The sequence below is a fragment of the Drosophila navojoa genome, chromosome 2, assembly GCF_054131105.1.
Source record: "Drosophila navojoa isolate 15081-1374.11 chromosome 2, UAZ_NAV_1.0, whole genome shotgun sequence".
Lineage (NCBI taxonomy): Eukaryota > Metazoa > Arthropoda > Insecta > Diptera > Drosophilidae > Drosophila > Drosophila navojoa.
In genome coordinates, this window is record NC_142890.1 from 32,609,459 (window position 1) to 32,635,153 (window position 25,695).

Sequence of the window (25,695 nt, forward strand, 5' to 3'; positions counted from 1 at the left end):
TTAACAGTAGGTTGTGGCGCTGTCGGCAAAGGCGCCGGTTCAATTTGTTTTTGTTATTTTGACAAACATGGCTTGGGTGCGAGCTCAAATCCCACCGAAAACTCTTTTTTGTAAATGGCAAATTTTGTTATTTTAGCTTCTTTTATATTTTTTAAATATTTAAATTTTACTTTTAAATTTTATAAAAATGTTTCCTTCCGTGTTATCAATGCCTATTAAGCCTATTTGTATATGCATGTACATACATAGATAGCTCAAGCATATAAATGTCGTAATACCTACCTAATGCCACGCCCCTAGTGGCCGTAGACACCTCATTTTTGGCCAGTTCTTAGAAAGAGCTAACGGTAACGTAAATGTGAAATTTGAATGCTTACGCTCAAAAAATGTGAAAATTACAGGGTATTTTTCGATATGCCACGCCCCCAAAGAGGCGTGACAATTATTTTTGGGGCATCGATAGAGGACGTTACCAGTAACTCAACTATCCAAATTTGAAGCTTCTAGCTCTTAAACTGTAGGAGATATAAAGTTTTGCGGTTTGCCACGCCCCCTTTGGGCGGACATATATCCACTATAGCTTGTTGGACTTGGGAGGTCAACTCGCGTATATATCCAAATTTCAAGTCTCTAGCATAAATAGTGCCTAGAATAGAGCCACATTTGAAAAATCACTATATCTTCCGATTTGCCACGTCCCTAGTAGGCGTAGACATACAATTTTTTCATCAGTCATTATAGAATTAGCTCACGTGCATTAGCTCACGTGCGAAATTTCAACGTTCAGCTTTAGAACTTTAGGAGATACAGTTTTATCTGATTTGCCACGCCCCCAATGGGCGTAGATATATCCACCATAGCTTTTTGGACTTGGGGGGTCAACGCGGATCTACATACCAAATTTCAACTTTCTAGCTCTGCAACTAACATGATTTCTGGTATATCGGAAAATGCATTTTCCGATTTGCCACGCCCCTAGTGGGCGGGTCGGGAAAATTTTAACTCGGAGTTATACACGAGTATGTGTTCCAAATTTCAAGTCTCTAGCTTCAATAGCGGCAAAATGAACTGCGTTCATGCGGACAGACGGACAGACGGACGGACAGCAAGACGGACATTGCACAAAACCAATATACTAATTCACTTCGTGAATGAGTATAAAAAGTTGAAGTCTCTAGCTTTTATATCTTCTGAAATCGACGCGTTCAAACATACGGACAGACGGACGGACAGACAGACGGACAGGGCTAAATCGACTCAGCTCGTCGCCCTGATCAAGAATATATATACTTTGTGGGGTCTGCCACGCCTCCTTCTGCCTGTTACATACATTTCAACACATCCTAGATGGTCCGGATAGGACTAATTATGGCATGATTTGAGAAAGGATCCTTTGCTTTTTTTTTTTTTAAAGTGTCTCCGTCTTGATTTGGGAAGCATTTTATTCATTTGGTTAATTTTGGAACTGAAGTTTTGCAACGAGCAGAATGAACAGTGAAGTGTATGTTCAGACTCTGAAGAGTAGTCTCTTTCCATATTTAAGGGAATTTCGTGAGAAACTAATGAGTTTCCAACAGGATAATTCCAGAATCCATATGTGGAGGAATGTCATGTTGATGTCCTTGACTAGACAGCAAGTTCTTCAGATCACAACCCAAAAGAAAATGTCTGGGGTAATTTTGCAAGACAGGTGTATGACAAAAATCGGCAATTTGAGATAGTTGGAGATCTTGAAACGCAAATTCTAAAAGGACCTTTTAGTAAATTTAGTGGTTTTAATGAGGAAGAGAATTTTTAAGTTAACTAAGGCAAAGGGAAGCCGGATTAAATATTAATATTAGTTTTTCCATCAATCCGCTATTCCGCTAGTTTATTTTATTTTATTTCAGAAGTTGATCTTTATTCGTTGAGCTGAAACTTAAAACTAAACACGCAATTTGAGGTTGAGAAAACAAAGCTCCCGCATCGAACGATATTGATAACTACCTTACAATATGCAGCACAGGTGTGCACAATTTCTCTTTCTCTCTCTCACTTTCGTTGTCTGGTTATTATTATATAATGACTTTGTATATAAATACATATATGTATACTTATATTATATCTCCAAATAACAAGAATTATGACAGCGTAATTTGAATAAATAATCAATGTATATTCTTTCGTTTTGTCAGAAATACATATGTATGTACATACATGCATACGTACACAGACATACCCACAAGAATGTATACATACATACGTATGTACATATGTATGTATGTATGTTCATACATATGTATATGCACATTTGAATGACAAAATTAATAGTTTTGTGTATTTGCTGCACATTTGTATACCTGCCGACGACCGCCTCTTCTAACACATTTTTTGCGGTTCAGTAAAAAAATAGGCGTGCCGCTGTGTTGTCGGCAAGTAAAAAGTAAAGAAACGTGTGCCCCTACTTTTAAGAGGCAATATCCCTAATTACCTTTACACCTCTGCTGCCATCAAACATAACAGTTTCCTCTTTAAATTTATGGGTTTGTTATTCAGCCGAAACTATGAACAAAGATATTGTTTTCCCAAACTGCGACAGGTGGTGGAACAGCAGGCCATCGTCACAGTTTATATGGGTAGGTATTCGGTAAGGTACAGGACATAAAAAGTTGTGGATTAAACAAAAAGAATAATTACTGATTTGGCATATACTGAAAAGGAAAATAATTAAATAACATGTAAGAAAACTCTAGTCGAGCACTCTCGACTACTACTATACTACATTGAACCAAACTAAAAACAAGTAAGAACGTTGCAGTCGGGCGCTACCGACTGCGGAATACTCATTCACAGTCCGTGTACATGATGCTATGTTTACAAAGGGGCATTTATTCTTATTTAATTTGGCTTTTAAAAAATGTAGTACAAAACAATTGTGCTTTTTGATTATATTGTAGCTTTTGGTAATTTTTATCGAGTAATCGATAGTTATTATATTGATCGTCCACTTTTTGAGTACAAATGTATGGTAATTTTCGTTAATAGCTTTCGATCACACCTATTGCAGATTCTTAAGTGTTTGCTTACATTACAAAAGCGCGCTTTTTAGCATTCTAAGAATTGCGATTGATTTCTGGATTTTCTAGCTGTTATTGTAGTTTTGTCAGATGACACTCTGTTATTAGCTTACTGTATTGTGGGTGATAGAGGCGTCGCAAGTTATGTTACAGCGGCGGAGGTTCAGAGCCCCTGCAATGTTGTGTATTTTTTTCATACATATTTCGTTTTTTATAAAATAAATACTTATTTTATTATTTTTTCTAATTGAAAAATTTCGTTTCTTCTTAAATAGCCCTCATATATGTATGTACGCATATATGCATGTATATGTATGCACATAAGTCTGCACGCATATGTAGCATCAAGCATTCCAGCCTTTCTTATGCACGCGCTCATTTGTATGTGTGTATGCATGTACACATAAATGCATACTCTAGCGTTGAAATGAGACTGATTTGTTTTTGCTTTGTTCTTGAATTTACCATCCGCTACTCTCATAACAAGGATTTTATTTTTGAATTTCATTTTAATTGCAATTGTTAACAGTAGGTTGTGACGCTGTCGGCAAAGGCGCCGGTTCAATTTGTTTTTGTAATTTTGACAAACATGGCTTGGGTGCGAGCTCAAATCCCACCGAAAACTCTTTTTTGTAAATGGCAAATTTTGTTATTTTAGCTTCTTTTATATTTTTTAAATATTTAAATTTTACTTTTAAATTTTATAAAAATGTTTCCTTCCGTGTTATCAATGCCTATTAAGCCTATTTGTATATGCATGTACATACATAGATAGCTCAAGCATATAAATGTCGCAATTTGATACTACAAATGCCGAATGCCACGCCCCTAGTGGCCGTAGACACCTCATTTTTGGCCAGTTCTTAGAAAGAGCTAACGGTAACGTAAATGTGAAATTTGAATGCTTACGCTCAAAAAATGTGAAAATTACAGGGTATTTTTCGATATGCCACGCCCCCAAAGAGGCTTGACAATTATTTTTGGGGCATCGATAGAGGACGTTACCAGTAACTCAACTATCCAAATTTGAAGCTTCTAGCTGTTAAACTGTAGGAGATATAAAGTTTTGCGGTTTGCCACGCCCCCTTTGGGTGGACATATATCCACTATAGCTTGTTGGACTTGGGAGGTCAACTCGCATATATATACCAGATTTCAAGTCTCTAGCATCAATAGTGACTAGAATATAGCCAAATTTGAAAAATTTTTTGCTAAAATTTACCCCCCGCCACTATATCCACCGCCTCACCCTCATCTTTGTAAAAGTCGTTATGATTACATTCTGAAAGTTTCATTACGTTCGTACGTCTAGAAATTAAATTATTAAACAAATAAGTTCTCATTATATTGCAGCGCAACCCAAGCGCCTGTATATGCGTGCGCGTGTGTGTGCGTGTGTTTGTTTGTATGCGTGTGTGTCCGAATTATTATTGAAATATCAGTTGCTCGTAGGGTTCAGGGGATCTCGTAGTCGAGCAGTCTCGACTAGAGCTTTCTTACTTATTTAACGTCGATTGACTTAACCGAATTTAATGAAACTTTCAGCATATGTACATATTCTATAAAATACTTGACAAATTAAAAAATAATTAAAAATCGTTCACAATTGTCTACAGTGGCATCTAATCGTCACAATTGTCTACAGTGGCATCTGACTTGATTGATAATGTTTTTTATCAATAACAAAATATCGGGAATAGATGTCGATCTTTGACGATAAATTCGACATCCGCGCTGTATATACAGTCATTTAAATAAAAAATCAAGTCTCTAGCTTTTATATCTTCTGAAATCGACGCGTTCAAACATACAGACAGACGGACGGACAGACAGACAGACAGACGGACAGAGCTAAATCGACTCAGCTCGTTGCCCTGGACAAGAATATATGCACTTACTTTGTGGTGTCTGCCACGCCTCCTTCTGCCTGTTACAAACATTTTAATAAACCCAACAAAAGTACAAATAAACAAGTAAGAAAGCTCTAGTCGAGACTGCTCGACTACGAGATCCCCTGAACCCTTCGAGCAACTGATATAATTCACACATACACAAGCACACACACACACACACACGCATACAAACAAACACACGCACACACACACGCGCACACACACACGCATATACAGGCGATTGCGCTTAGGTTGCGCTGCAGTGTTGGCGATATTATGAGAATTTATTTGTGGAATAATTTAATTTCTAGACGTACGATCGTAATGAAACATTCAGAACGTAATCAGAATGTTAAAATGTATGTGTATACCGAGGCACAAGTCTCTAGTATTTGATATACGACTTCTACAAAGATGAGGGTGAGGGGGTGGATATAAGGGCGGGGGGTAAATTTTAACAAGTAAGAAGACTCTAGTCGAGACTGCTCGACTAGGAGATACTCTGAACCCTCCAAGCTGATACTCTGATCATTTTGCACTTCTTTTATGCACGCACACATTCATACACATGCATCCACCCTCACGCGCCCGCGATCTGCTAACTGCGCAGTAAGCAGCGACTGCGCTTGGGCTGCGCTGCAGTGTGGGCAATAGTATGAGAACTTACTTGGTGAATAACTTCGTTTGTAAGCATACGATCCTAATCAAATTTTCAGGGCGTAATTATGGTCAAAATGTGTGTACATTCCAAAGCACAAGCCTCTAGTACTTGAAATACGTTTTTTACAAATTGGTGGCGAAGGGGGTGTGGTATCCAAAATCTATTGATTACAAAATGTTTGTATTCATCATATATATATACATTGCAAATCTGAAGTCTCCACGTCTAATAGTACTCCGATGAGGCTCAAAAAACAAAATCAATTTTTCGATTATTCTCGATAAAAAAGTTATCGGATGAGTTATCGAAAAAATAAAGCAAACTCGTACTGCGTATGGTATACACGAGTATACAAAAAAAATTTCAGCTCTCTAGCTCTTATATCTTCTGAGATCTCGGCGTTCATACGGACAGACGGACAGGGCTATTTCGACTCAGCTCATCGTGCTGATCAAGAATATATATACTTTGTGGGGTCTGCGATGATTCCTTCTGCCTGTTACATACTTTTACACAAAAACATTATACCCTGATTTCCCATTTTCAATGGGTTCAGGGTATAACAAAAACCGAAATTGTATAAAATACGTCTTAATATATGTTTAGCTATAATGATGTAGGAGATATAATTTTTTAACTGACTTTCGATAAGGTTTTTTTTATCGATAACAAAATAACGGGATGAGTTATCGTTATTTAGTGATAAACTCAATATGCGCGCGATATATACCGACATTTAAAAAAAAAGTTGAAGTCTCTAGCTCTTATATCTTCTGAGATCGACGCGTTCATACATACGGACGGACGGACGGACAGGGCCAAAACGATAACTCATCCCGTTATTTTGTTATCGATAAGAAACCTTATCGGAAATCAGTTAAAAAATTATATCTCCCACTTTAAAGCTAGAGTCTCAAAATTTTAAACATATATTAAGACGCATTTTATATAATTTCGATTTTTGTTAAAATTAACCCCCACCCCTATATCCAACCCCTCACCCTCATATTTATAAAACGTGTTTTTCAAATACTAGACTTGTGCTTCGGAGTATACACACATTTAAACATTATGATTACGTTCTGAAAGTTTCATTAAGATCGTACGTCTAGAAATTAAATTATTCAACAAATAAATTCTCATAATATTGCCAACACTGCAGCGCATCCCAAGCTTCTGTATATGTAGTGTGTGTGTGTGCGTGTGCGTGTGTTTGTTTGCTGCGTGTGTTTCTTTGTATGCGTGTGTGTGTGTGTGAGTGTGAGAGTGTGCTAATTATTTTTGAAATATCATTTGTTTGTAGTCGTAGTCGAGCAGTCTCAACTAGAGCTTTCTTAGTAAGTTAAGCGTTCGCGTATCATTTTCTGAAATAATGACGTCACGCTGTCAAATCAGCTATTCGCTTTGCATGATTATAACATTGATATACATATACCAAGGCACAAGTCTCTAGTATCTGGAATTTGACGCTGATTTATAACAAAAATCGGAATTACATACAGTATATATGAACCTACATTCAAAATTATATAAAATTTACATATATGAACTTAACATTTAAAATTTGGCGACTCCAGTTCTGAAGGTGTAGCAGATATAATCATTTAGCTTATTGTCGACAAAGTTTTTAATCTATAACAATTTTTAGTCTCTAGCTCTTATTCTTTTTAGATTGACGATTTTTGTTATAATTTACCGCCCCACCACTCTATCTACACATCACTCCCGCTTAATTTTTAAAAGGCGAGTTTCGAATACTTGTGCTTATTATTATTATTATCGGTTATTCAAGTAATGAAGTAGGTTAGAAGTCATTTCAATATCTTTTTTTTTTACTTTTTTTATTAAAACGAATCCGGCTGAATTTAATCAATTGTGGATGAATAGATTAAAAAGACAGAGAGTTTTAATTCACGAATAGTCATACTGTTCAATTTATTACATTATGAAAGCTTTAATTGGATGTATGAAATACACCAGAGATTTTAAAATTTAATTTAACGGTTTTTGTATTTTATTTCCGATGGAGGTTGATATTGTGTTTATATTTACGGGGTTAATTTGGGTTTCGCTCCTGAATTGCAAACAATAGATAATTGTAACAACTGTAAACCGTGTAGCGAACCAAATAACATTAAAGCGTTTATTTTTCGTCAGCACGCTCGCACAGAATCGGAAATCCGGAATATTACAAGCAAATGTCAAAACGACTGGGTGGGTATAAATAGTAAGTGTAACAATAAGGCGGTAAATACGAAAGAGATTTATGACTGCCTAGCTGGAACAGAAATGCCCACCCCTCGGCTCAAAAACATCTCATGTTGTGCTAAAACTGCATACCGTGAAATTTGTTGTGATTGTGGATGTGATTACATCATATTACCATAAAATATATAATTCCTTTAATGAAGCATATCTCATTGTCAATGAAAATGGGTCTTTATATTATACAAAAAGCATTTTTGTGTTAAGCATTAATAACGCTTTCTTTCGTATCTGTGTACAAACTATAAATAAATAAATAAATTTTATGTACTGTAAAGTAGTATCTTATCCTTATTAATATTCATTTCTATATTAAATAATTGAAATCATAATTTTTTATTGATTATTCTAAGTAATGAAATAAGTATTTTGTGTTAGGTCTCCTGTGTAAATTTAAAACATAAATCTTAAGACTCTCCTCTTTTAAGATTGACTTAAAAATATATAGCTACGGATTTTCAACTTTTACGATTCATACAATCCTGACGTGTTCAATCAGTTAATTGCAAGGACTATGTATTAACATATCTATTATAACGTGTAATCAACAACTCATATGTGAGTCCACCTTCTGTTTGTTACATTTCCGAAAAGGAATTGTTCATGGAGTAATCAATCAACACGATATTTGTGAAGATTACATTTTGAGGGATCTAATAATACATATTTATGAACATATTTGACATGTACTCTAAATGGTCCATGAATAACAGCAGAAGAGGCAAAGCTAAACTTTATTATTCAATTTCAGATAGATGGCCAGATACCAAACTTGAAGGAGCTCGAAGAACTTTTGGTTTCCTTCGTGACTTTAAAAATATAATACAGCTGCCCAAAGACTCATACTTGAAGAATTTCATTTAGAAGAATTTTATTTTATGACATAGACAACGAAGACTTGATCAACGATATTCAAGACGTCCTACTTTTACTCAAAAGAGCGTAGAAAAACGAAGAGAAATGTGGATTCTCGCCTGAACATCTTCTATTATATATTTCTTCTTTGCAAATATGTATTATTAACTATATCTGTGTCAGTTACTTCCTGAGAAAGATCATTTAGTAAACCTAATTTAATTTAAGCTTACTTGAGATCAACCACGAGTCAAAGCAGATTAACAAATCTTTCAGTTATTTCAGTCGAAAATAAAACGGCTGTAGTGTTGGATTACGGGGATGTAATATGCAACTTTACAGCTATGAAAGCAAGAAAAATAAACTTCTAAGTTGTTGACTTCTATCAGAAAATTTCTGTCTGTCGTAAAGAATTTATAATTTTAGTTTAAATTAACTTGTATGTTTGTTATTATTTGCTACTATCTTAAAAATAAGTATTATTACATTTCTATCTCAATTCATTTCTATTTTATTTTATTATTATTATTATTTTTTTTTTAATTTTATTAACATTTTTATTGCTATAGATTTAATATTTTCAGTCCCACCGATAAAATAAAAATGGACCAATCACTGCAGCCCATTATTTTAAGCGAATAGGAAGCGAGCACGGCCAATGAATGCTTCTATATTGGACAAACTATTGCCATCCCTTTTTAATTTATATACAAATTCACAATGCGCGGGTCGCGCTCAACTGTATTATTCATCTCGTTCCCACAGTGTCTGTGTCTCGCTGTCTCTGTCTACTTCTTACGCTCTCTGTCTGAGAGCATTTATATACAAACAACACTCGCTCTCTCTTTTTTGTTACACTCTTTGACTCTTGGTTCAGTAGTCATGTTTTTTATTTTATTTATTTTTTTTTTGCTTTGGATGATGAGTACCTTGTTATCTATACTAACACTCAAATTAACAAGAAATTGAATATGTTTGTATTTATAAGTAAAAGAAAGAATCATGAAGAACAAAATTTACATACATTCTTTTATTGATGATAAGAAGGTAAAATTACCTAATATTCTACTAGGGCATAATTGACTACGCATGTATGTATGTACATATGTACATACATTTCAAAAATAATAAAAGCATTAATAGTGTGTAAATATCTAAATTCAAGAATCATATGAGGACTTCATAGATACATACTATATGACTGTATGTACACACATACATAGAGGGAAACGTATAACTGTTTGCAAAAGCGTAATACAATGCTTAAGTATACTGGAAGAACTTCAAAACTAATCGATGCAAACCAGCAACCAAATTAACTAACAAGATTATGAAAACGTAAAATCAGTAAATCGCTAAAGTGGATGTAATTTTCTTTTTCAACACCTCGCGCTCATATTGGGTCGTCAGCTGCCGGGCGGCTGGTCTTTTTTGTGTGTAGTCGTTTATTGTAGTCGCTAAGCCATGTCTGTAGACACTCCCCACTACTATATATCGTCTTGTTTGCCATAGTATTGGCGTAGTGTGGTCTGGCCAAACTCGTTTCGTTCATTTAGTAAATCTCTGACTCTTTTCTCGGCTCTCTCTTTGAAGTTTCGCCGTTTTAGAGGGATGATACATCGGCATGGCGGTGATTGGGAGAGAGCACGGGGGCAATGATGTGAGTGATTATATTTTGATTGCATTGCTCACTGTGGTTGGTTGTACTGCATTGCTCACTTAGTACAATAACCGACACGCCGTCTGTTAGTATGCTGTAAGAGTGATTTTGTTTTATGTGAGTCGGGTTCTTCGTTTGTTTTGCTTCGGGTCTGTCGTTATCTTCGCTTCAACCTCGCTGCTAAGTTGCCACTGCTGCTCACGTATTCGTATTCAGCTTTAGATGGTAATTCGCCAGACCGGTCAAACATTGGAGAGCGCTTTTGCATTCTGTGTTGTTGTGCTTTGCTGAAGCTTATCGGAAGCGTAGTATTTTTCAGCCGATTATTAACGCGAGGTCGCGTACCGTTGCTGCCGTCGCCAAAACAAACTGTTTACTTACAAGAATAAGCTAAGATAATGTGCTTGGAGTATACCTCGATACTTCGATTATTATGTGTTTGCCGTCAAAAAGGCAACTCAATTAAACAATGGAGTTCACCATGAAATATCAAAGTTTCTAAAATCGAAATAATCAATTTAACACTGGACTGCATTGGTTTGTTTGATTCATAATTAAAAACAGTATTGAAATAATGCCAAGGCCTTCACGCGAGTCCTACGGTGATCAGAAACCTCCGTATTCATACATATCGCTGACAGCAATGGCTATTTGGAGCTCACCGGACAAAATGCTTCCTTTAAGCGATATATATAAATTTATAACCGACAGATTTCCATACTATCGAAAAAATACCCAACGCTGGCAAAACTCACTGAGGCATAATTTAAGTTTCAACGATTGCTTTATTAAAGTCCCGCGACTACCAGACAGACCTGGAAAGGGCGCCTATTGGGCTCTACACCCACAAGCATTTGATATGTTTGAAAATGGTAGCTTGCTGCGGCGAAGAAAACGCTTTAAGCTGCACAAGAATGATAAAAATTTACTCAATGAAGAATTGACTGCACTGGCTAATATCAATCGATTTTTCTTTACCGCACGTTCCGGAAACACCATACCACAAGTGCCGACTTTGGACATAAATAGTGCAACTATGAATATGGAGTCCACCACGGGTTTGGTACAGTCTCCAATTAGTTTATCATCAACTATGGCACAGCATTGCTCATTGTCGCATGGACATAGTGCTTCGTTACCACAAGGCAGACATATTTCTTTAGCTAGCGGTGAAAACACAAATTTGACCGAAGTTACATTGCGCAATCTACGCTCGTCAACAAATCTTGATATGGAGGGAATCAGTAGTTATCGACCGAAACGGTCTTTTACAATAGAAAGTCTAATTACCCCCGATAAGCCAGAGCAAATATCCGAGGAGGAAGAGGATGACGACGATCGCGCTGATATAGATGTGGTGGAGTGCGAAAATCCGCACAGTAAAATAACTGATTACCCACGAAGATCATCCGCTGAATACCGGCCAACAACTATCTCTACTCGTACCGAAGATCAACGCCAACGCCCACTACCTCCTCTGCACACAATAACAGCTTCTGCACATTTACCTTTTATTCATTATGCTGCTGGTGTCAACGTGCCTGGCCTGAATTCCAGCAGCATCCAGTCGTCAGGAGTTCCCACAATGACTTATGATTTGGCTATGGCTCATCCGCTATTGATGATGTCAGCACCAATCGGAAATCTTAGTAGTAATTATTGTAACAATTTTTCAATAATTCCACCGCCGCAAGCATATCGTGGATCGGAAGCTCAAAATAGAATAAGCGCCGGTATGCGAACAATATAAAAGTTATTTCCTAGTTATAACTATGTATGTACATGAGTAAAAAAATCTGAGCAACCACTCTTTTGTGTAAATTATCATAGTTCCTTTAATAATACCAATTACATAATAACTAGATAATAATATAAGTTTAATTTCATTAACATTTAAGAGTAAATGTGTATGAGATCATTTTGATTTCCTTTTGTAGGATCTCTCATTCTCTGTTTTAGAAAATTCAAGTTTATATAGTATTAATAAATGTAAATGTAAATATAGGTAGATGAATTATTTTCATAAATTATTATATAAATATTATCATGTCCAAAAACATTCACATTATATTATCATATGCTTTTGACACGTTAATTCGCTTGTCAAATCGTATTTAAATATTTAATAAACAAGGAGAATGTTCAAAAGAAGTAGTCGTAAAAGTCAAAATAAAAAACCGTATTTTCAATGATCTAATTAAACACAGTTTGGGGAGTGCGTTACCGTAAATTATGTATCTTTGAATTGGTGATCTTAACCTTGAAAGCAAAGAGATATATTTCTGACTACGTAATTGCGACATAATCTCTTTCAAAGAATATGACACTAGTAGATACATATTTCACTTTCTCATACATAAGGACATGTTCCAGATATCTAGCTCAGAGTTTTTATTTAGTTTCAAAGTAACAGAAGTGGAAATGGATGTAAAAGTAAACAGCAAAACAAAATCCGGAGTGTAATTGTTTCATGCAAATCTGTGTCTAAAACACAGTTAAAAATATATGTAGATACCACTTTATGTCTAGAAAATAAAACATAAAAAGCATAAAACATTGAACCCCTAGTTTATTTATGATGTATATATAGTTTATTATGTGCATAAAGAGAAAATTTTTTCAAATATTCATTTTGAGCACTATTACGGACCTCCACAATGTATGGGACACAGTATACTTCGGTTGTTGATTGTGCTTTTGTATGGCATCCTTAGTTGGCCACTGCGGACTAGAACATTTTTATATATTTCCCTTTTCTAAGAACTCAAATAGAATACAACTTTGTTTACATATGTATATGCTAACGACGAGTAAAATTTGTATAGTTATTTGTACAGTGTATTTTCGTTTGTTTGTGTCAAGATTCACTAGTCACTCCTACTATATGTACTTTATATAATTTCAATTCTTGTTATAACTCAACCGGCCCCCCTCCCTCTTATAGCCACTCCATCACTATAAATTAGTAAAAGGCGTACTTGAAATATAATTGTGCTTTGCCAAATGCACGTATATCGACCTAAAAATATCGTGAAGATAGTCCATCCACAAAAAACAGATATTAAACAAGTAAGAAGACTATAGTCGAGACTGCTCGACTACGAGATCCTCTGCACTTATTTTAGGCACACATACATACACATGCACGTATTAGAACGCGCTCTGCTAACTGTGCAGTAAGCAGCGACTGCGCTTGGGCTGCACTGTAGTGTGGGCAATATTATAAGAATTTTTTTGTTGAATAATTTAATTTCTATAGGTACGATCTTAATGAAACCTTTAGAACTTAATCATAATGTTCAAATGTATGTACATTCCACAAGACTCTAGTACTTGAAATACGCCAGTTATAAGGGTGTGGCTGAGGGCGTGAATTTAGGGGTGGGGGTAAAATACAACAAAAACAAACTATACAAAATACTTATATGTCTACATTTAAAATTTCAAAGCTCTAACTTTAAAGGTGTAGAAGATATTATTAAATAGCTAGCTTTCCATAGGGCTTTTAATCGATAAAAAATTATCGCGAGTAGTTATCGATTTTTAGTGATAAACTCGATGTGCGCGTAATATATACACGGACCGAGGAAAAAAATTTCTTTAGTATTTGAAATACGCGTGCTACGAATAATAAACTATTTTTGGAAACAAACAGTATATCCATACCCCCAAAGTTCAAATATGTCAAATACATGTATATATAGGCCAACTCCAAGGAAATAAGTATATCACCAGTTAGAACGACCAGCTCATCCGCGTATCAGATATTAGAGTAGATGTCTGGTATGCCTAGAAATTCTTCTATTCTTTTCAGACACTACATTTTTTTGCCAGCTCATAGAACAAGCTAACGGTAACCTGGCTGCAAAATTTGGATGCTTACGCTCAAAAAATGAAAAAATTACAGGTTATTTTTTTTATTTAAGGAATCGATAGAGGATGTTGATAGTAACTTAACTATTCCAACTTTAAAGCTTCTAGCTCTTATACTTTAGGAGATATAAACTTTTGCGGATATATATCCATTACATATGTATATTCAATACAACTTTAATATTTAGAATTAAATTGACATTTCAGTAATTAATTGTTGTACGAAATTGCAATAGCATTTAAATGTTTTTTTAGTGCTATAATTCTCATTCACTGAACGACTAAATTAGTTTCATATAAAGTCTGTTTATGTAAAGCATTTCTATAAAATGTTGAAAGTAATTCGCAGTAGGTGAAAGGTACACTCGTCCACTCTACAGTGTTTGGGTGGATTGATTAAATTATTTCACCATAAGAATCCTACATAAGAAATAAGAACGCTGAGGAGTATAGGTGATCATATACTGTGTAAATCCTAAGGAATACATATGACAACTTCCTTAATGTAACCAACGATGTGGAAAATATAACATAATAATAACCATACATAGTTTCAAAAACGTCGAAATAGTTTTTTTTTTTTATATATATAAATTGCCTTTTTAAGTTTCGTACACCCTGAACCCATTAAAAAGTAAATTCATATTTTAGAAAGTTAGTTAACAACAAACAATAACAAATAATCAGTAAAAAAGCTCTAGTCAAGGCTGCTGGACTATAAGATTACCTGAACCCTTTGAGCAACTGATAATTCAATGATAATTCGCACATACACACGCACACACACACACACACACACACACACTGCATACAAACAAACACACGCAGGCGATTGCGCTTGGGTTGCGCTGCAGTGTTGGCGATATTATGAGAACTTATTTGTTGAATAAATTAATTTCTAGACGTACCATCGATCGTACGATCGTAATGAAACTTTCAAAACGTAATCATGATGTATAAATGTATGTGTATACCGAAGCTTAAGTCTCTAGTATTTGATATACGACTTCTACAAAGAAGAGGGTGAGGGGGTGGATATAGGGGCGGGGGGTAAATTTTAACAAAAACCGAAATTGTATAAAATACGTCTTAATATATATTTAAAATTTGGACATTCTAGCTATAATGATGTGGGAGATATAATTTTTTAGCTGACTTTCGATAAGATTTTTTATTGATAAAATATATTGGAGTGAGTTAATGTTTTTTAGTGATAAACTCGATATGCGCGCGATATATACGGACATTTTTTAAAAATGTTGAAGTCTCTAGCTCTTATATTTTCTGAGATCGACGCGTTCATACATACGGACAGACGGACGGACAGACAGACAGACGGACAGGGCCAAATCGACTCAGCTCGTCGTGGTGATCAAGAATATATATTCTTTGGGGTCTGCCACGCCCCCTTCTGCCTGTTACATACATTTCAACAAAACCATTATACCCTGATTTCCCATTTTCAATGGGTTCAGGGTATAAAAATGTTCTGTCCCGTTTTCTGTCCTTTTTATACCCTAAACCCACTGAAAATGGGAAAACCCACAAAGTATGTATTCTTGATCAAGGCGACGAGCTGAGTCGATTTGGCCCTGTCCGTCTGTTCGTATGTTTGAACGCGTCGATTTCAGAAGATATAAGAGCTAGAGATTTTTTTTAAAACGTCCGTATATAGCGCGCGCATATCGAGTTTATCACTAAAAATCGATAACTCATTCCGTTGTTTGGTTATCGATAAAAAAAACTTTATCGAAAATCAGTTTTAAAATTATATCTCCCACATCTTTAAAGCTAGAGTCTCCAAATTTAAAATGTATATAAGATTGTATATTGTAATTGTATATTTTATACAATTTCGGTTTTTGGTCAAGTTTACCCGCCACCCCTATATCCACTCCTTACCCACATTTTTGTTAAAAGCGTGACATGAGTATATTGGTTTTGTGGAATGTCCGTCTTGATGTCCGTCGGTCTGTCCGTCCGTCCGTCTATCCGTATGAACGCAGTCTAATTCGACGCTATTAAAGAGAAAATGCATTTTTCCGTTATGCGAGAAATCATGTTAGTTGAAGAGCTAGAGAGCTGAAATTTGGTATGTAGATCCGTGTCGGCCATTTTAGGCACTATTGTTGTTACGCCTCTTTAGGGCCGTGGCATATCAAAAAATACCCTGTCATTTTTTAATATTTAGAACGTAATCATCCTAATTTTGCAGATAGGTTACTGTTAGCTTGTTCTATAAGCTGACCAAAAATTAAGTGTCTACGGCTAGTAGGGGCGTGGCAAATCGAGTAAAACTGAACTTTCTACAGTATTAGAGCAAAACTTAGCTACTAAATTGCTTATGAGGTGTGAATGAGTATTCTGCAGTGGGTAACGCCCGACTGCAACGTTCTTACTTGTTTTTAATATTCTTCCTTTTTTCCGTATATTACGCACATATTTGCTTCTTTCCAAACACTGGTCAACAGATATGTATATATGTATGTACATAGGTTTTGACGTACTGGGGGTGTGGTAAATCGGCAAGAATTATTTCCTACACTCAAAGAGCTATTTAACTGACTATCTTATAATTGATTTACCAGTGACTAGAAACTCATATCCGACTTGGCATATTATGTCTTACACTATTTAAGAGATGTAGTTCATCCTAAACATAGAAGTGAGGATATGTACATACATATGTATGTGCCTTAAATATTTTTTTTATAATGATTAACACACCTTTTTGGACTTTTGGCAAGCATAATTAGATAAACCACGATCAAAATTTGAAAAAAAAAAAAAAAAAAAACGGCTGCCGCATGGAAAAATTTTAAAAGACGATATTTCTGGCTATAAGCTGTATATTTGGCTAAATATGTACATTCATCTCATATTATTTTACACAGTTCGTTTCACTTAGAGGATTTGCATTTAATTATTAACTGATAAGTATAAAAACCGCTTTTCTGTGCAAGTCTCACTAGCAGCTTTGTTGTTGATTAAGAACGAAAAAAGTACGGATGCAAAGGTAAACGTTCCATGAATAATATCTCCACAATAATTGACTTTTATAGCTGAACCCAACACCTTAGCGAAGCAATGAGTTACTTGCTCGGTTGAACCCAAGCAGCCGTCAACGATAACCAGCCTTATTCACCAAATTGCTTTAACCGAAAGACATTCCGTCGCCACTCAGAAAAACTGGCCGATGCTTCTTTGGATACGCTTCTCCCATGTGTATACTCTTTCGGGCTCTTAATAACATGAATCCATCAGAATAATAATATGTGCTCACATTCTTATACATATATACATATGAATATCGATTTTTTTATTTATTTTTTTTTTTTTTTGGGTTTTTAGTGTTACATTCTGCAAAAGGCACACGCATATATTTCTAGAGTGATATCTGATACACATTACCTGCAACTTTCGCGTAAATTGTTTATATAAATAATAATTTTTTTAGACCTAATATCAGCTAAAGATTTGCATGGAAGAGAATCTAACATTCGGCTTTTGAAATTTAGATGTTCTTCATTTCTTTCTTTATTTCACTTTGTTTTCAGCTTTGCTTATACACCGCCCAATTTGTTGATGTTGGAAAAGGGAAGACTCCGCGTGGCCGTTCATCTGCTTTTTCTTTCAAGACAGCCGAAATATGTTATTACCTCCTCGATCCAATTATGTATGTTCATCTACACCATCGCACCGCAAAGAATATATTCAACGCTTTAAACTGACCGTCTCATAAACAAACTATCGTATAAGTCATAATTAATTTGACTGTTCGGTATAAATCAATATTATATTATGTAAAAGGTCAGTGAGAATTGTATATCCAATAAAGTTCTGGGCAATATTTGTCTATTACTGGCTCCAGATTGCGCATTAGTTGACCAAGTAGCTAAATATAATTTAGTATTTACCGCTTTAATATAATGATGTCGAGCTGAATTCTGAACTCTAACGTATTGAAAATTTGATTACATGATACATATAACGGTTTTGTGAAAACAATTTTAGCTATATGAGTTTGCCAGTATCTTGTGTTTTCAGCTGAAATTCTAAAGTTTCACTCAAAATTTAGCTCAAATTTTCTCGATTAAGTTACTGTTCACTTTCTCTATTCATTTTCGTAAAATAATATAATTCATGGAAAAAAAACTATATGCTTCAATGGTTAATTGTTATGGATTTATTCGTCAATCAAAGAAATTGGCATTAGAAAACCTAAGTCCGAGGTATACACACCGTAGTAGTTACTCCAGTAAATGCCATTACAATGAGCCCCGCATACGTTGTGGTTTGTGCTAAGCTTGTTTGGAATATTTTCTTGCTTGATACCTGCCACATATACAACCATACAGGTATGTCTACATATGGCAACATAAAAATCTCTTTAAATCGTTTTGTCGGCGTTCAAACCTAATTTGGATAAATAATGATGAAACATGCCGCACACAAATTAATTCAGTTTTTAACGCTTCATTATTTAATTGTATTTGTTTTGGCATACAGACTATAAATTCATCCATAACCATTATAACCAGTTGGAATAGGATATTAGCGGTAAGATGAAAGATCTTTGCTCAGCATATACTCTGACCCCCCGTCAAGAATCAAAGTGATGTTTCTTTTCATACTCATTTACGAATTAAAAGGAGTATATCCGTCCGTCTCTTCGCATAAGCACAAAACATTACAGCGATATTGAAGATACAGACTAGTAACTTAAAATATATTAACTATTAGTTTCATGTTGGTTATATTTCTCTCTCTTCTATCGAAGTTACAGTTATTACTCTAGATTCTTAATTTAATTGTAAGCGTGGCAGACCCCGTAATATGTATACTATATCATAGCGACGAGCTGAGTCTATGTAACCATGTCCGGCCGTCGGTATGAACAACGAGATCCCAGGAGATACATAAGAGCTAGAGACTTGAAATTGTAGGTGTGTATTCATGTATACCTTATCACTATTTATAATTATTTTTCGATCGTCGGCTTCTTTAATCGACAATAATCGATAAATTGATTTTAATTCTTTTGCAACATTAGACCTAGTGACTTCAGACTTACTGTGTATATTCATTTGTTGAATGTAAATATTTAGTAACTTACAGATTTTCATACCCCACCCCTTGAATACATTTGCCCCAATTCGTACGTATTTAAATTATTAGAGCGAGTTTATCAAATAAATATGTTATGATAGCCCATGTCGCAGACCAAGCGCTGCTGCTGCTAACTGTGCAGTTAGGAGAGAGTGTGCTTATGCATGGGTGTGGATGCACATACTTTTGTATGTGCGCATAAAATAAGCGCAGAATGATTTAGATATTAGCTCTGTGCTGGGTTTCTAGTTGAGCAATCTCGACTCGATCACTCTTATATTGAAGCCATTGAGACGTGGCAGACCCCAAAAAGTATATATATTCTTGAACAGGGCGACGAGCTGAGTTGATTTAGCCCTGTCCGTCCGACTAACCGTCGATCTCAGAAGATATAAGAGCTAGAGACTTGAAATTTTGTATCTTAGGTCCGTGTATACCACGCGCATATTAAATTTTGCTTCAAAAATTGATAGCTTGTCCTGTTATTTTGTTATCGTATAAAAACCTTATCGAAAATCAGTGATACATTTATATCTGCTACATCTTTAAAGCTAGAGTCCCCAAATTAACTGCACATTTATATGTATTTTATAGAATTTAGATTTTTGTTAAAATTTACCCTAAATGAGTTTTCTACTTCCCTTGAATACATTTGAATTGCAAATTAGTTTGGTTCAGGGTAGTATCTAGTCAAGCACTCCCAACTATAGATTTCTTGATTGTTATAATCAGTAAGAGATTCAGAGTGAATCCATTGAGAATGGGAAATGCAGACCCCAAAAATATAAGTATATGTTCTTTACATTGTACACACATTTTTACTATATGAATTATTAACTAATAAACTAATGTGTGGAAAAAAGAAGTGCAGAATGATTCGAATATCAGCTTGGAGAGTTAGAGGTATCTCCTAGTCGAACAGTCTCGGTTAGAGCACTCTTATTTGTCTGGTATTCAAATTACACAACTACGCTATCCTTTTTCTGTTATATATATTTTCAAAACATATATCCTATTTTTAATGGCTTTGTATACGAATCAAATGCATATTTGTGTAAATGAGAACATGAGATCATGAAATTCAGGAAAGCTGACAAGGAGTTCTTCTTAGATATTAGTATTTTCACATAATAATATGCCAACAATTAGATGAAGGCGATCAGGCGATCTACTTCGAAGCTTCGTAATCGTTAATTTAAAACGAATAAATGAAATTTGCTCAATGTTATTTTTTTTGCCACCTCTTTTTATAAATGGATTTGCTTCTGAGAGAATTCGTTGTATACATATTTGATTATTAGAGATGTGCTTTCCCATTTCTTGAGGTTTTAAGCAATAGATGTTCAGCCTAAAACTATTGTATCTGTTATTATTTTCTTGAAATTTCATTAAACAGTTTAATGGTAATCCAATTTGATTTAATACTTCTACTCACCAAGTGGTGACCATATGTGCAAGTAATGCTCTAATAACCACAATAAAGTGAACACGTGACACTTGTGGTTTTGAATTATTCAAGGTAATGCGAATACTAAGTAACAAATTGCTTCAACCTATTGCGGCTCATTAACTCTGGATGTTGCCCCCCTGAAGTGAATCGTACTTTTAAAAGCTTGTGTTTCTCCAAAAAATAACAAAGGCAAGTGTTGTATAGCTTGTACTGCAGCAAACTGCAAATTTATCAGCATCCACCCCTAATGGTGCCTATATTGAGTAATAATTTTCTTAGCATACAAAATCTACCCCGTCATGGCGACCCTTTCAAAAATAAATATCGGAATGCGTGCTATTGATTTATTACACCATTACAAGTCAGAAGTTTGTTTCTTTTTATTATTTGATTTGGTAATTTATATTATTTTATTAACCAATAAAACCAATAAGTTCTATTAAAAGCCGTCGGCTCTTATATGCATATAAAAACATTACTTTTTTGATGAAAAACATTTTTAGTTTTTTGTGTTAGTCAACTGTTTCCTTCTTTTTTTGGTATATACATTGCGGGGCTTTTACAGTTAAAAACATATATATTACACTTTGCAAAATAGAGTGTCTTCTTTCGATTCTTCTCAATTAGGTCAAGTATAAAAGCTAGATTTGCCGCCGGTTAGGTGGAATTTCAAGATATTTGAGGCATGAATTCTCCGAAAAGGAAAATGTCTTTACATTTACAGTCATTTATATATTGCTGACAAGTTCTTGAGTATATTTTTTAATTTCCCCGATTTAAAATACCTTGCAACTTCAGATAGTTACAGAATGGTCAAATCAGAAAAAATAAATTTTTAGCACGAAACTGCTCGAATTACCAAGACGACAGAAGGTATTTTTAAGAGATAAAATATATCTTTTTCTGTATGCAATATAATAATTACAGTTTAAATACTAAAATACTAAACATGCTTGTCAAGGTTAGTTTACTTGATTCTTTCTAAGTGTGTTGGCAATGCTCTCAGACAGCGAGTACTGTTCGATTCTCTACTAATATTTACACAAGAAAGCGTGTCAGGAATATGTTCTTTTTCAGGACATTCAATATTCAAGGCGACGATGAGTACCTTTAGCCGGTTCGTCTGCCCAAATGTGTTATCATGTAGATTTTACAACCTATAAGATAAAGGGTAGATAGAGATTGATCGACTTTGTTTCACATTTTCTGTTTATACCTTGAAACCCATTGAAAATCTGGGTATAATGGTTTTGTTAAAATGTATGCCTGTTGTTGAAGCAGCAGAAGAAGGCGTGGCAGACCTTACAAAGTATATATATCCTTGATCAGGGCGCCGAGCTGAGATGATTTAGCCCTATCCGTATGTATGAACGCGTCAATCTCAGAAGATATACGAGCTAGAGACTTTTTGTATTGAATGTCCGTATGTATAAAGCGGATATCGAGTCAATCTCCAAAAATCGATAACTCATCCCGTTATTTTGTTATCGATTAAAAACCTTGTCAGAAATCTCCTACATCTTTAAAGATAGAGTCGCCAAATTTTAAACATATCTTCAATTCAATTTGTATGCAATTTTTTTTATTACTTTGTGGATACAGTACGCAGTAAAGATCAGATGCCAGTATAGGTTATTGTGAATGTTTTGGCTTATTTTAAACAAGTAAGAAAGCTCTAGTCGAGACTGCTCGACTACGAGATCCCCGGAACCCTACAAGCAACTAATATTTCAATAATAATTAGCGCATACACACGCACACACACACATATACACATACAAACAAACACACGCACACACACACACACACACACTCACATATACAGGCGACTGCGCTTGGGCTGCGCTGCAGTGTTGGCAATATTATGAGAACTTATTTGTTGAATAATTTAACTTCTAGACGTACGATCGTAATGAAACTTTCAGAACTTAAACATCATGTACAAACGTACATTCCAAAGCACACATCTCTAGTACTTGAAATACGCCTTTTACAAAGGTGAGGATGAGAGGTGGATACAGGGTGGGGGTAAATTACGACAAAAATCGGAATTATACACACATCGGCATTATACACTGCATTTAAAATTTTGAAGCTCTAACTCTAAAGGTGTACGAGATTTAATTATATAGCGAGCTTTCGATAAAGCTTGATATACACAGACCTAAGAACAAAATCTCTAGCTCTTATATCTTTGAGATCGATGCGTATATACATACGCACAGACGGACAGACAAACGGCTCAAATGAATCAAATCAACTTAGCTCGTCGCCCTGATCAAGAAGTATATACTTTGTGAGGTCTGCCTCCTTCTGAGACTCAAAGTTTATATTCATATATATATATACATACATATATACTGCAATATATATACTGCGGTTTATTCATGTGTGTGTCTGTAATTTTCAAATGTGTGCATTTGCGAGCTAAAGCAATCGCCACTCTGTCTCGCAAGTCAAAAGCGGCATTTCCAAATTGGTAGTCATTTCTCGGTTCGTAGAAAGAAGCTAAAGTCATTATGGCTTCCATCGAAGCGATTTCACTGTATGCTGTTTGTCCGCCGTCTGTTTGTTAGTCTGATGCCCGAAAAGTTTTCTTATTATACATATATACATACATAGGTACATATGTGTGTAAGTATATCCACTCATATGATACACACACATTTACATACCATAAAAGACTGGATGCCGAAACTTGTGGATGTTAAAATCGCAAAATACACAATGTGTTCCGCCTTCGTCATATACATATAAAGATGCACCACCAACTTTAATTTGATTTCGATTCAATGTGAGGTGAAAAAAATGCGATCCCTGGGCTATCTCAATGCTTATATCATTAACTTCATATTCATAAAAAACACCTATTTGAGGCTGTTGTTAAAATGTTTTTTAAAAAGTTTTGTGCATGATGTTGGCAGTAGGGACGAGTTGGCGGTGATCGTTCTCACCTCGTCGACACTAAAACGATCCACATTGTTTGATGCAGTGCCGAAGGCTGAGTTTAAGGGACTGTAAGGAAAAGGAATGGAAGTAAGCTAAAACAAGTAAGAGTCCAGTCGAGACTGCTCGACTAGGAGATACCCTGAGCCCTCCAATCTGATATTCTAATCATTCTGCACTTCTTTTAGGCACATATGTACATATGTATTCATTCACACGCACGTATTAGAACGTGCTCTGCTAACTGCGCAGTAAGCAGTGTGGGCAATATTATACGAATTTATTTGTTGAATAATTTAATTTTTAGACGAACGATCTTAATGAAACTTTCAGATCTCAATTATAATGTTCATATGTATGTACATTTCAAAGCACAAGTCTCTAGTACTTGAAATACACCTATATGACAATGAAAAACAAGTAAGAAAGTTCTAGTCGAGACAGCTCGACCAGGAGATACCCTTAACCCTGCAAGCTGATGTTATATTGATTGATATCATTCTGCATTTCTTTTATGCACACATACATTTCCCCAGGTCGCCACACACGCCTAAGCACTCTCTCTGCTAACTGCGTAGTTAGCAGCGACTGCGTCTGGGCTATGCTGTGGGCAATAGTATTAGAATTTACTTGTTGAATAATTTCCCCAGGTCTGCATGAACAAAATCAATTTATCGACTATTCTCAATAAAAAAGACATCGGGTGAGATATCGAAAAATATTAAAAACTCCTACTGCGTATGGTATACACGAGTTATACATTGGTGAGTAAAAAATAAAATTTTAGTTAAATACTACTTGTAAGCTGAATAAAAACAAACAACAATTAAATATAACTTAACAGAAATATCTTAACAAAAAATTACAGTCAAATCATAATGTTAAGCTCCAACTGCACAACTACTTGTAGTATGCTAATTCTTATGCAGAAGTTAGATACCTGATATATGCATATACCTTCACCTATACCTATACACCTATACCTATATCTATACCTAATTCATACAAATACACATGCATACATCTTCAGGGGAGATACAACTCAACTTCTGAAGTTAGTGTCTTACCCTTCAATAAATTAGCGGCTTGTTGCTTTCAAATGTTTATTTCTTATAAGGCGATTCAACGCAGACAAAATACAAATTAAAACAAGTAAGAACACTTTAGTTAGAAACAACCCACGAGGAGATACCCTGAACCCTGTGCAAGAATATTAGAACAGAAAAATTTTAAAAGCACTAAAGACTTTCTTTTGTATATATGTATATATAATATAAAAGAAATACGGACATTGCAGTTTCTGCTCATACATAATATCTTTACAATATACATATATGACTATTTTAAAGATGTAGCTTTTTTAGCTTAGCAACGAAATCCTTTGAATTCAACAAAATACGCATTTCACTTTCGTACAGATGATGTATAAAACAAGCAAGAAAGCTCTAGTCAAAACTGCTACGAAGACTACGAAATCTCCTGAATCCTTCTAAGAACTAATATTTTAATAATTATTCGCGTCTTTCTGCACATACATACACAAACACATATTGGCATGCACGCATAAACACGCATGGACTGCAGTGTGGGATTGCTATGGGAACCTATTTGCTAATAACTTTTCTTGTGGATGGACTATCTTCATGAATCTTTCAGATTGTGATTACAACATGGGTATGCATGCAATTGCCAAAGCACACTCTAGTATTTGAAGTACGCCTTTTTCAAGAAATTATATCGAATGCAGCTCAATATATATTAAAAATTTGGAGTCTCTATCATTAAAGATGTAGGAGATATAATTTTATAACTGATTTTCGATAAACGATAACAAAATAACGGGATTAGTTATCGATTTTGTAATATAAACTTGATATGCGCGCTATATATACGGTCATTAGAAAAAAAAAGAAGTCTCTATATCTCCT

General features: G+C 35.0%; 1 protein-coding gene and 1 long non-coding RNA gene across 2 annotated transcripts in view; one reads left to right on the top strand and one right to left on the bottom strand.

The window, feature by feature from the left end:
- Positions 1 to 25,695, bottom strand: part of LOC149092484 (uncharacterized) — a 147,006-nt gene that overhangs the window by 7,712 nt on the left and 113,599 nt on the right. The gene's annotated exons all lie outside the window — the stretch shown is intronic.
- On the top strand, positions 10,005 to 12,177 carry fd96Ca (forkhead domain 96Ca). The gene is made up of 2 exons (XM_089256223.1): positions 10,005 to 10,883; positions 10,954 to 12,177. Exon 2 carries the CDS (start codon positions 10,964 to 10,966, stop codon positions 12,137 to 12,139), a length of 1,176 nt encoding a protein of 391 aa, XP_089112349.1. The 5' UTR covers positions 10,005 to 10,883; positions 10,954 to 10,963; the 3' UTR covers positions 12,140 to 12,177.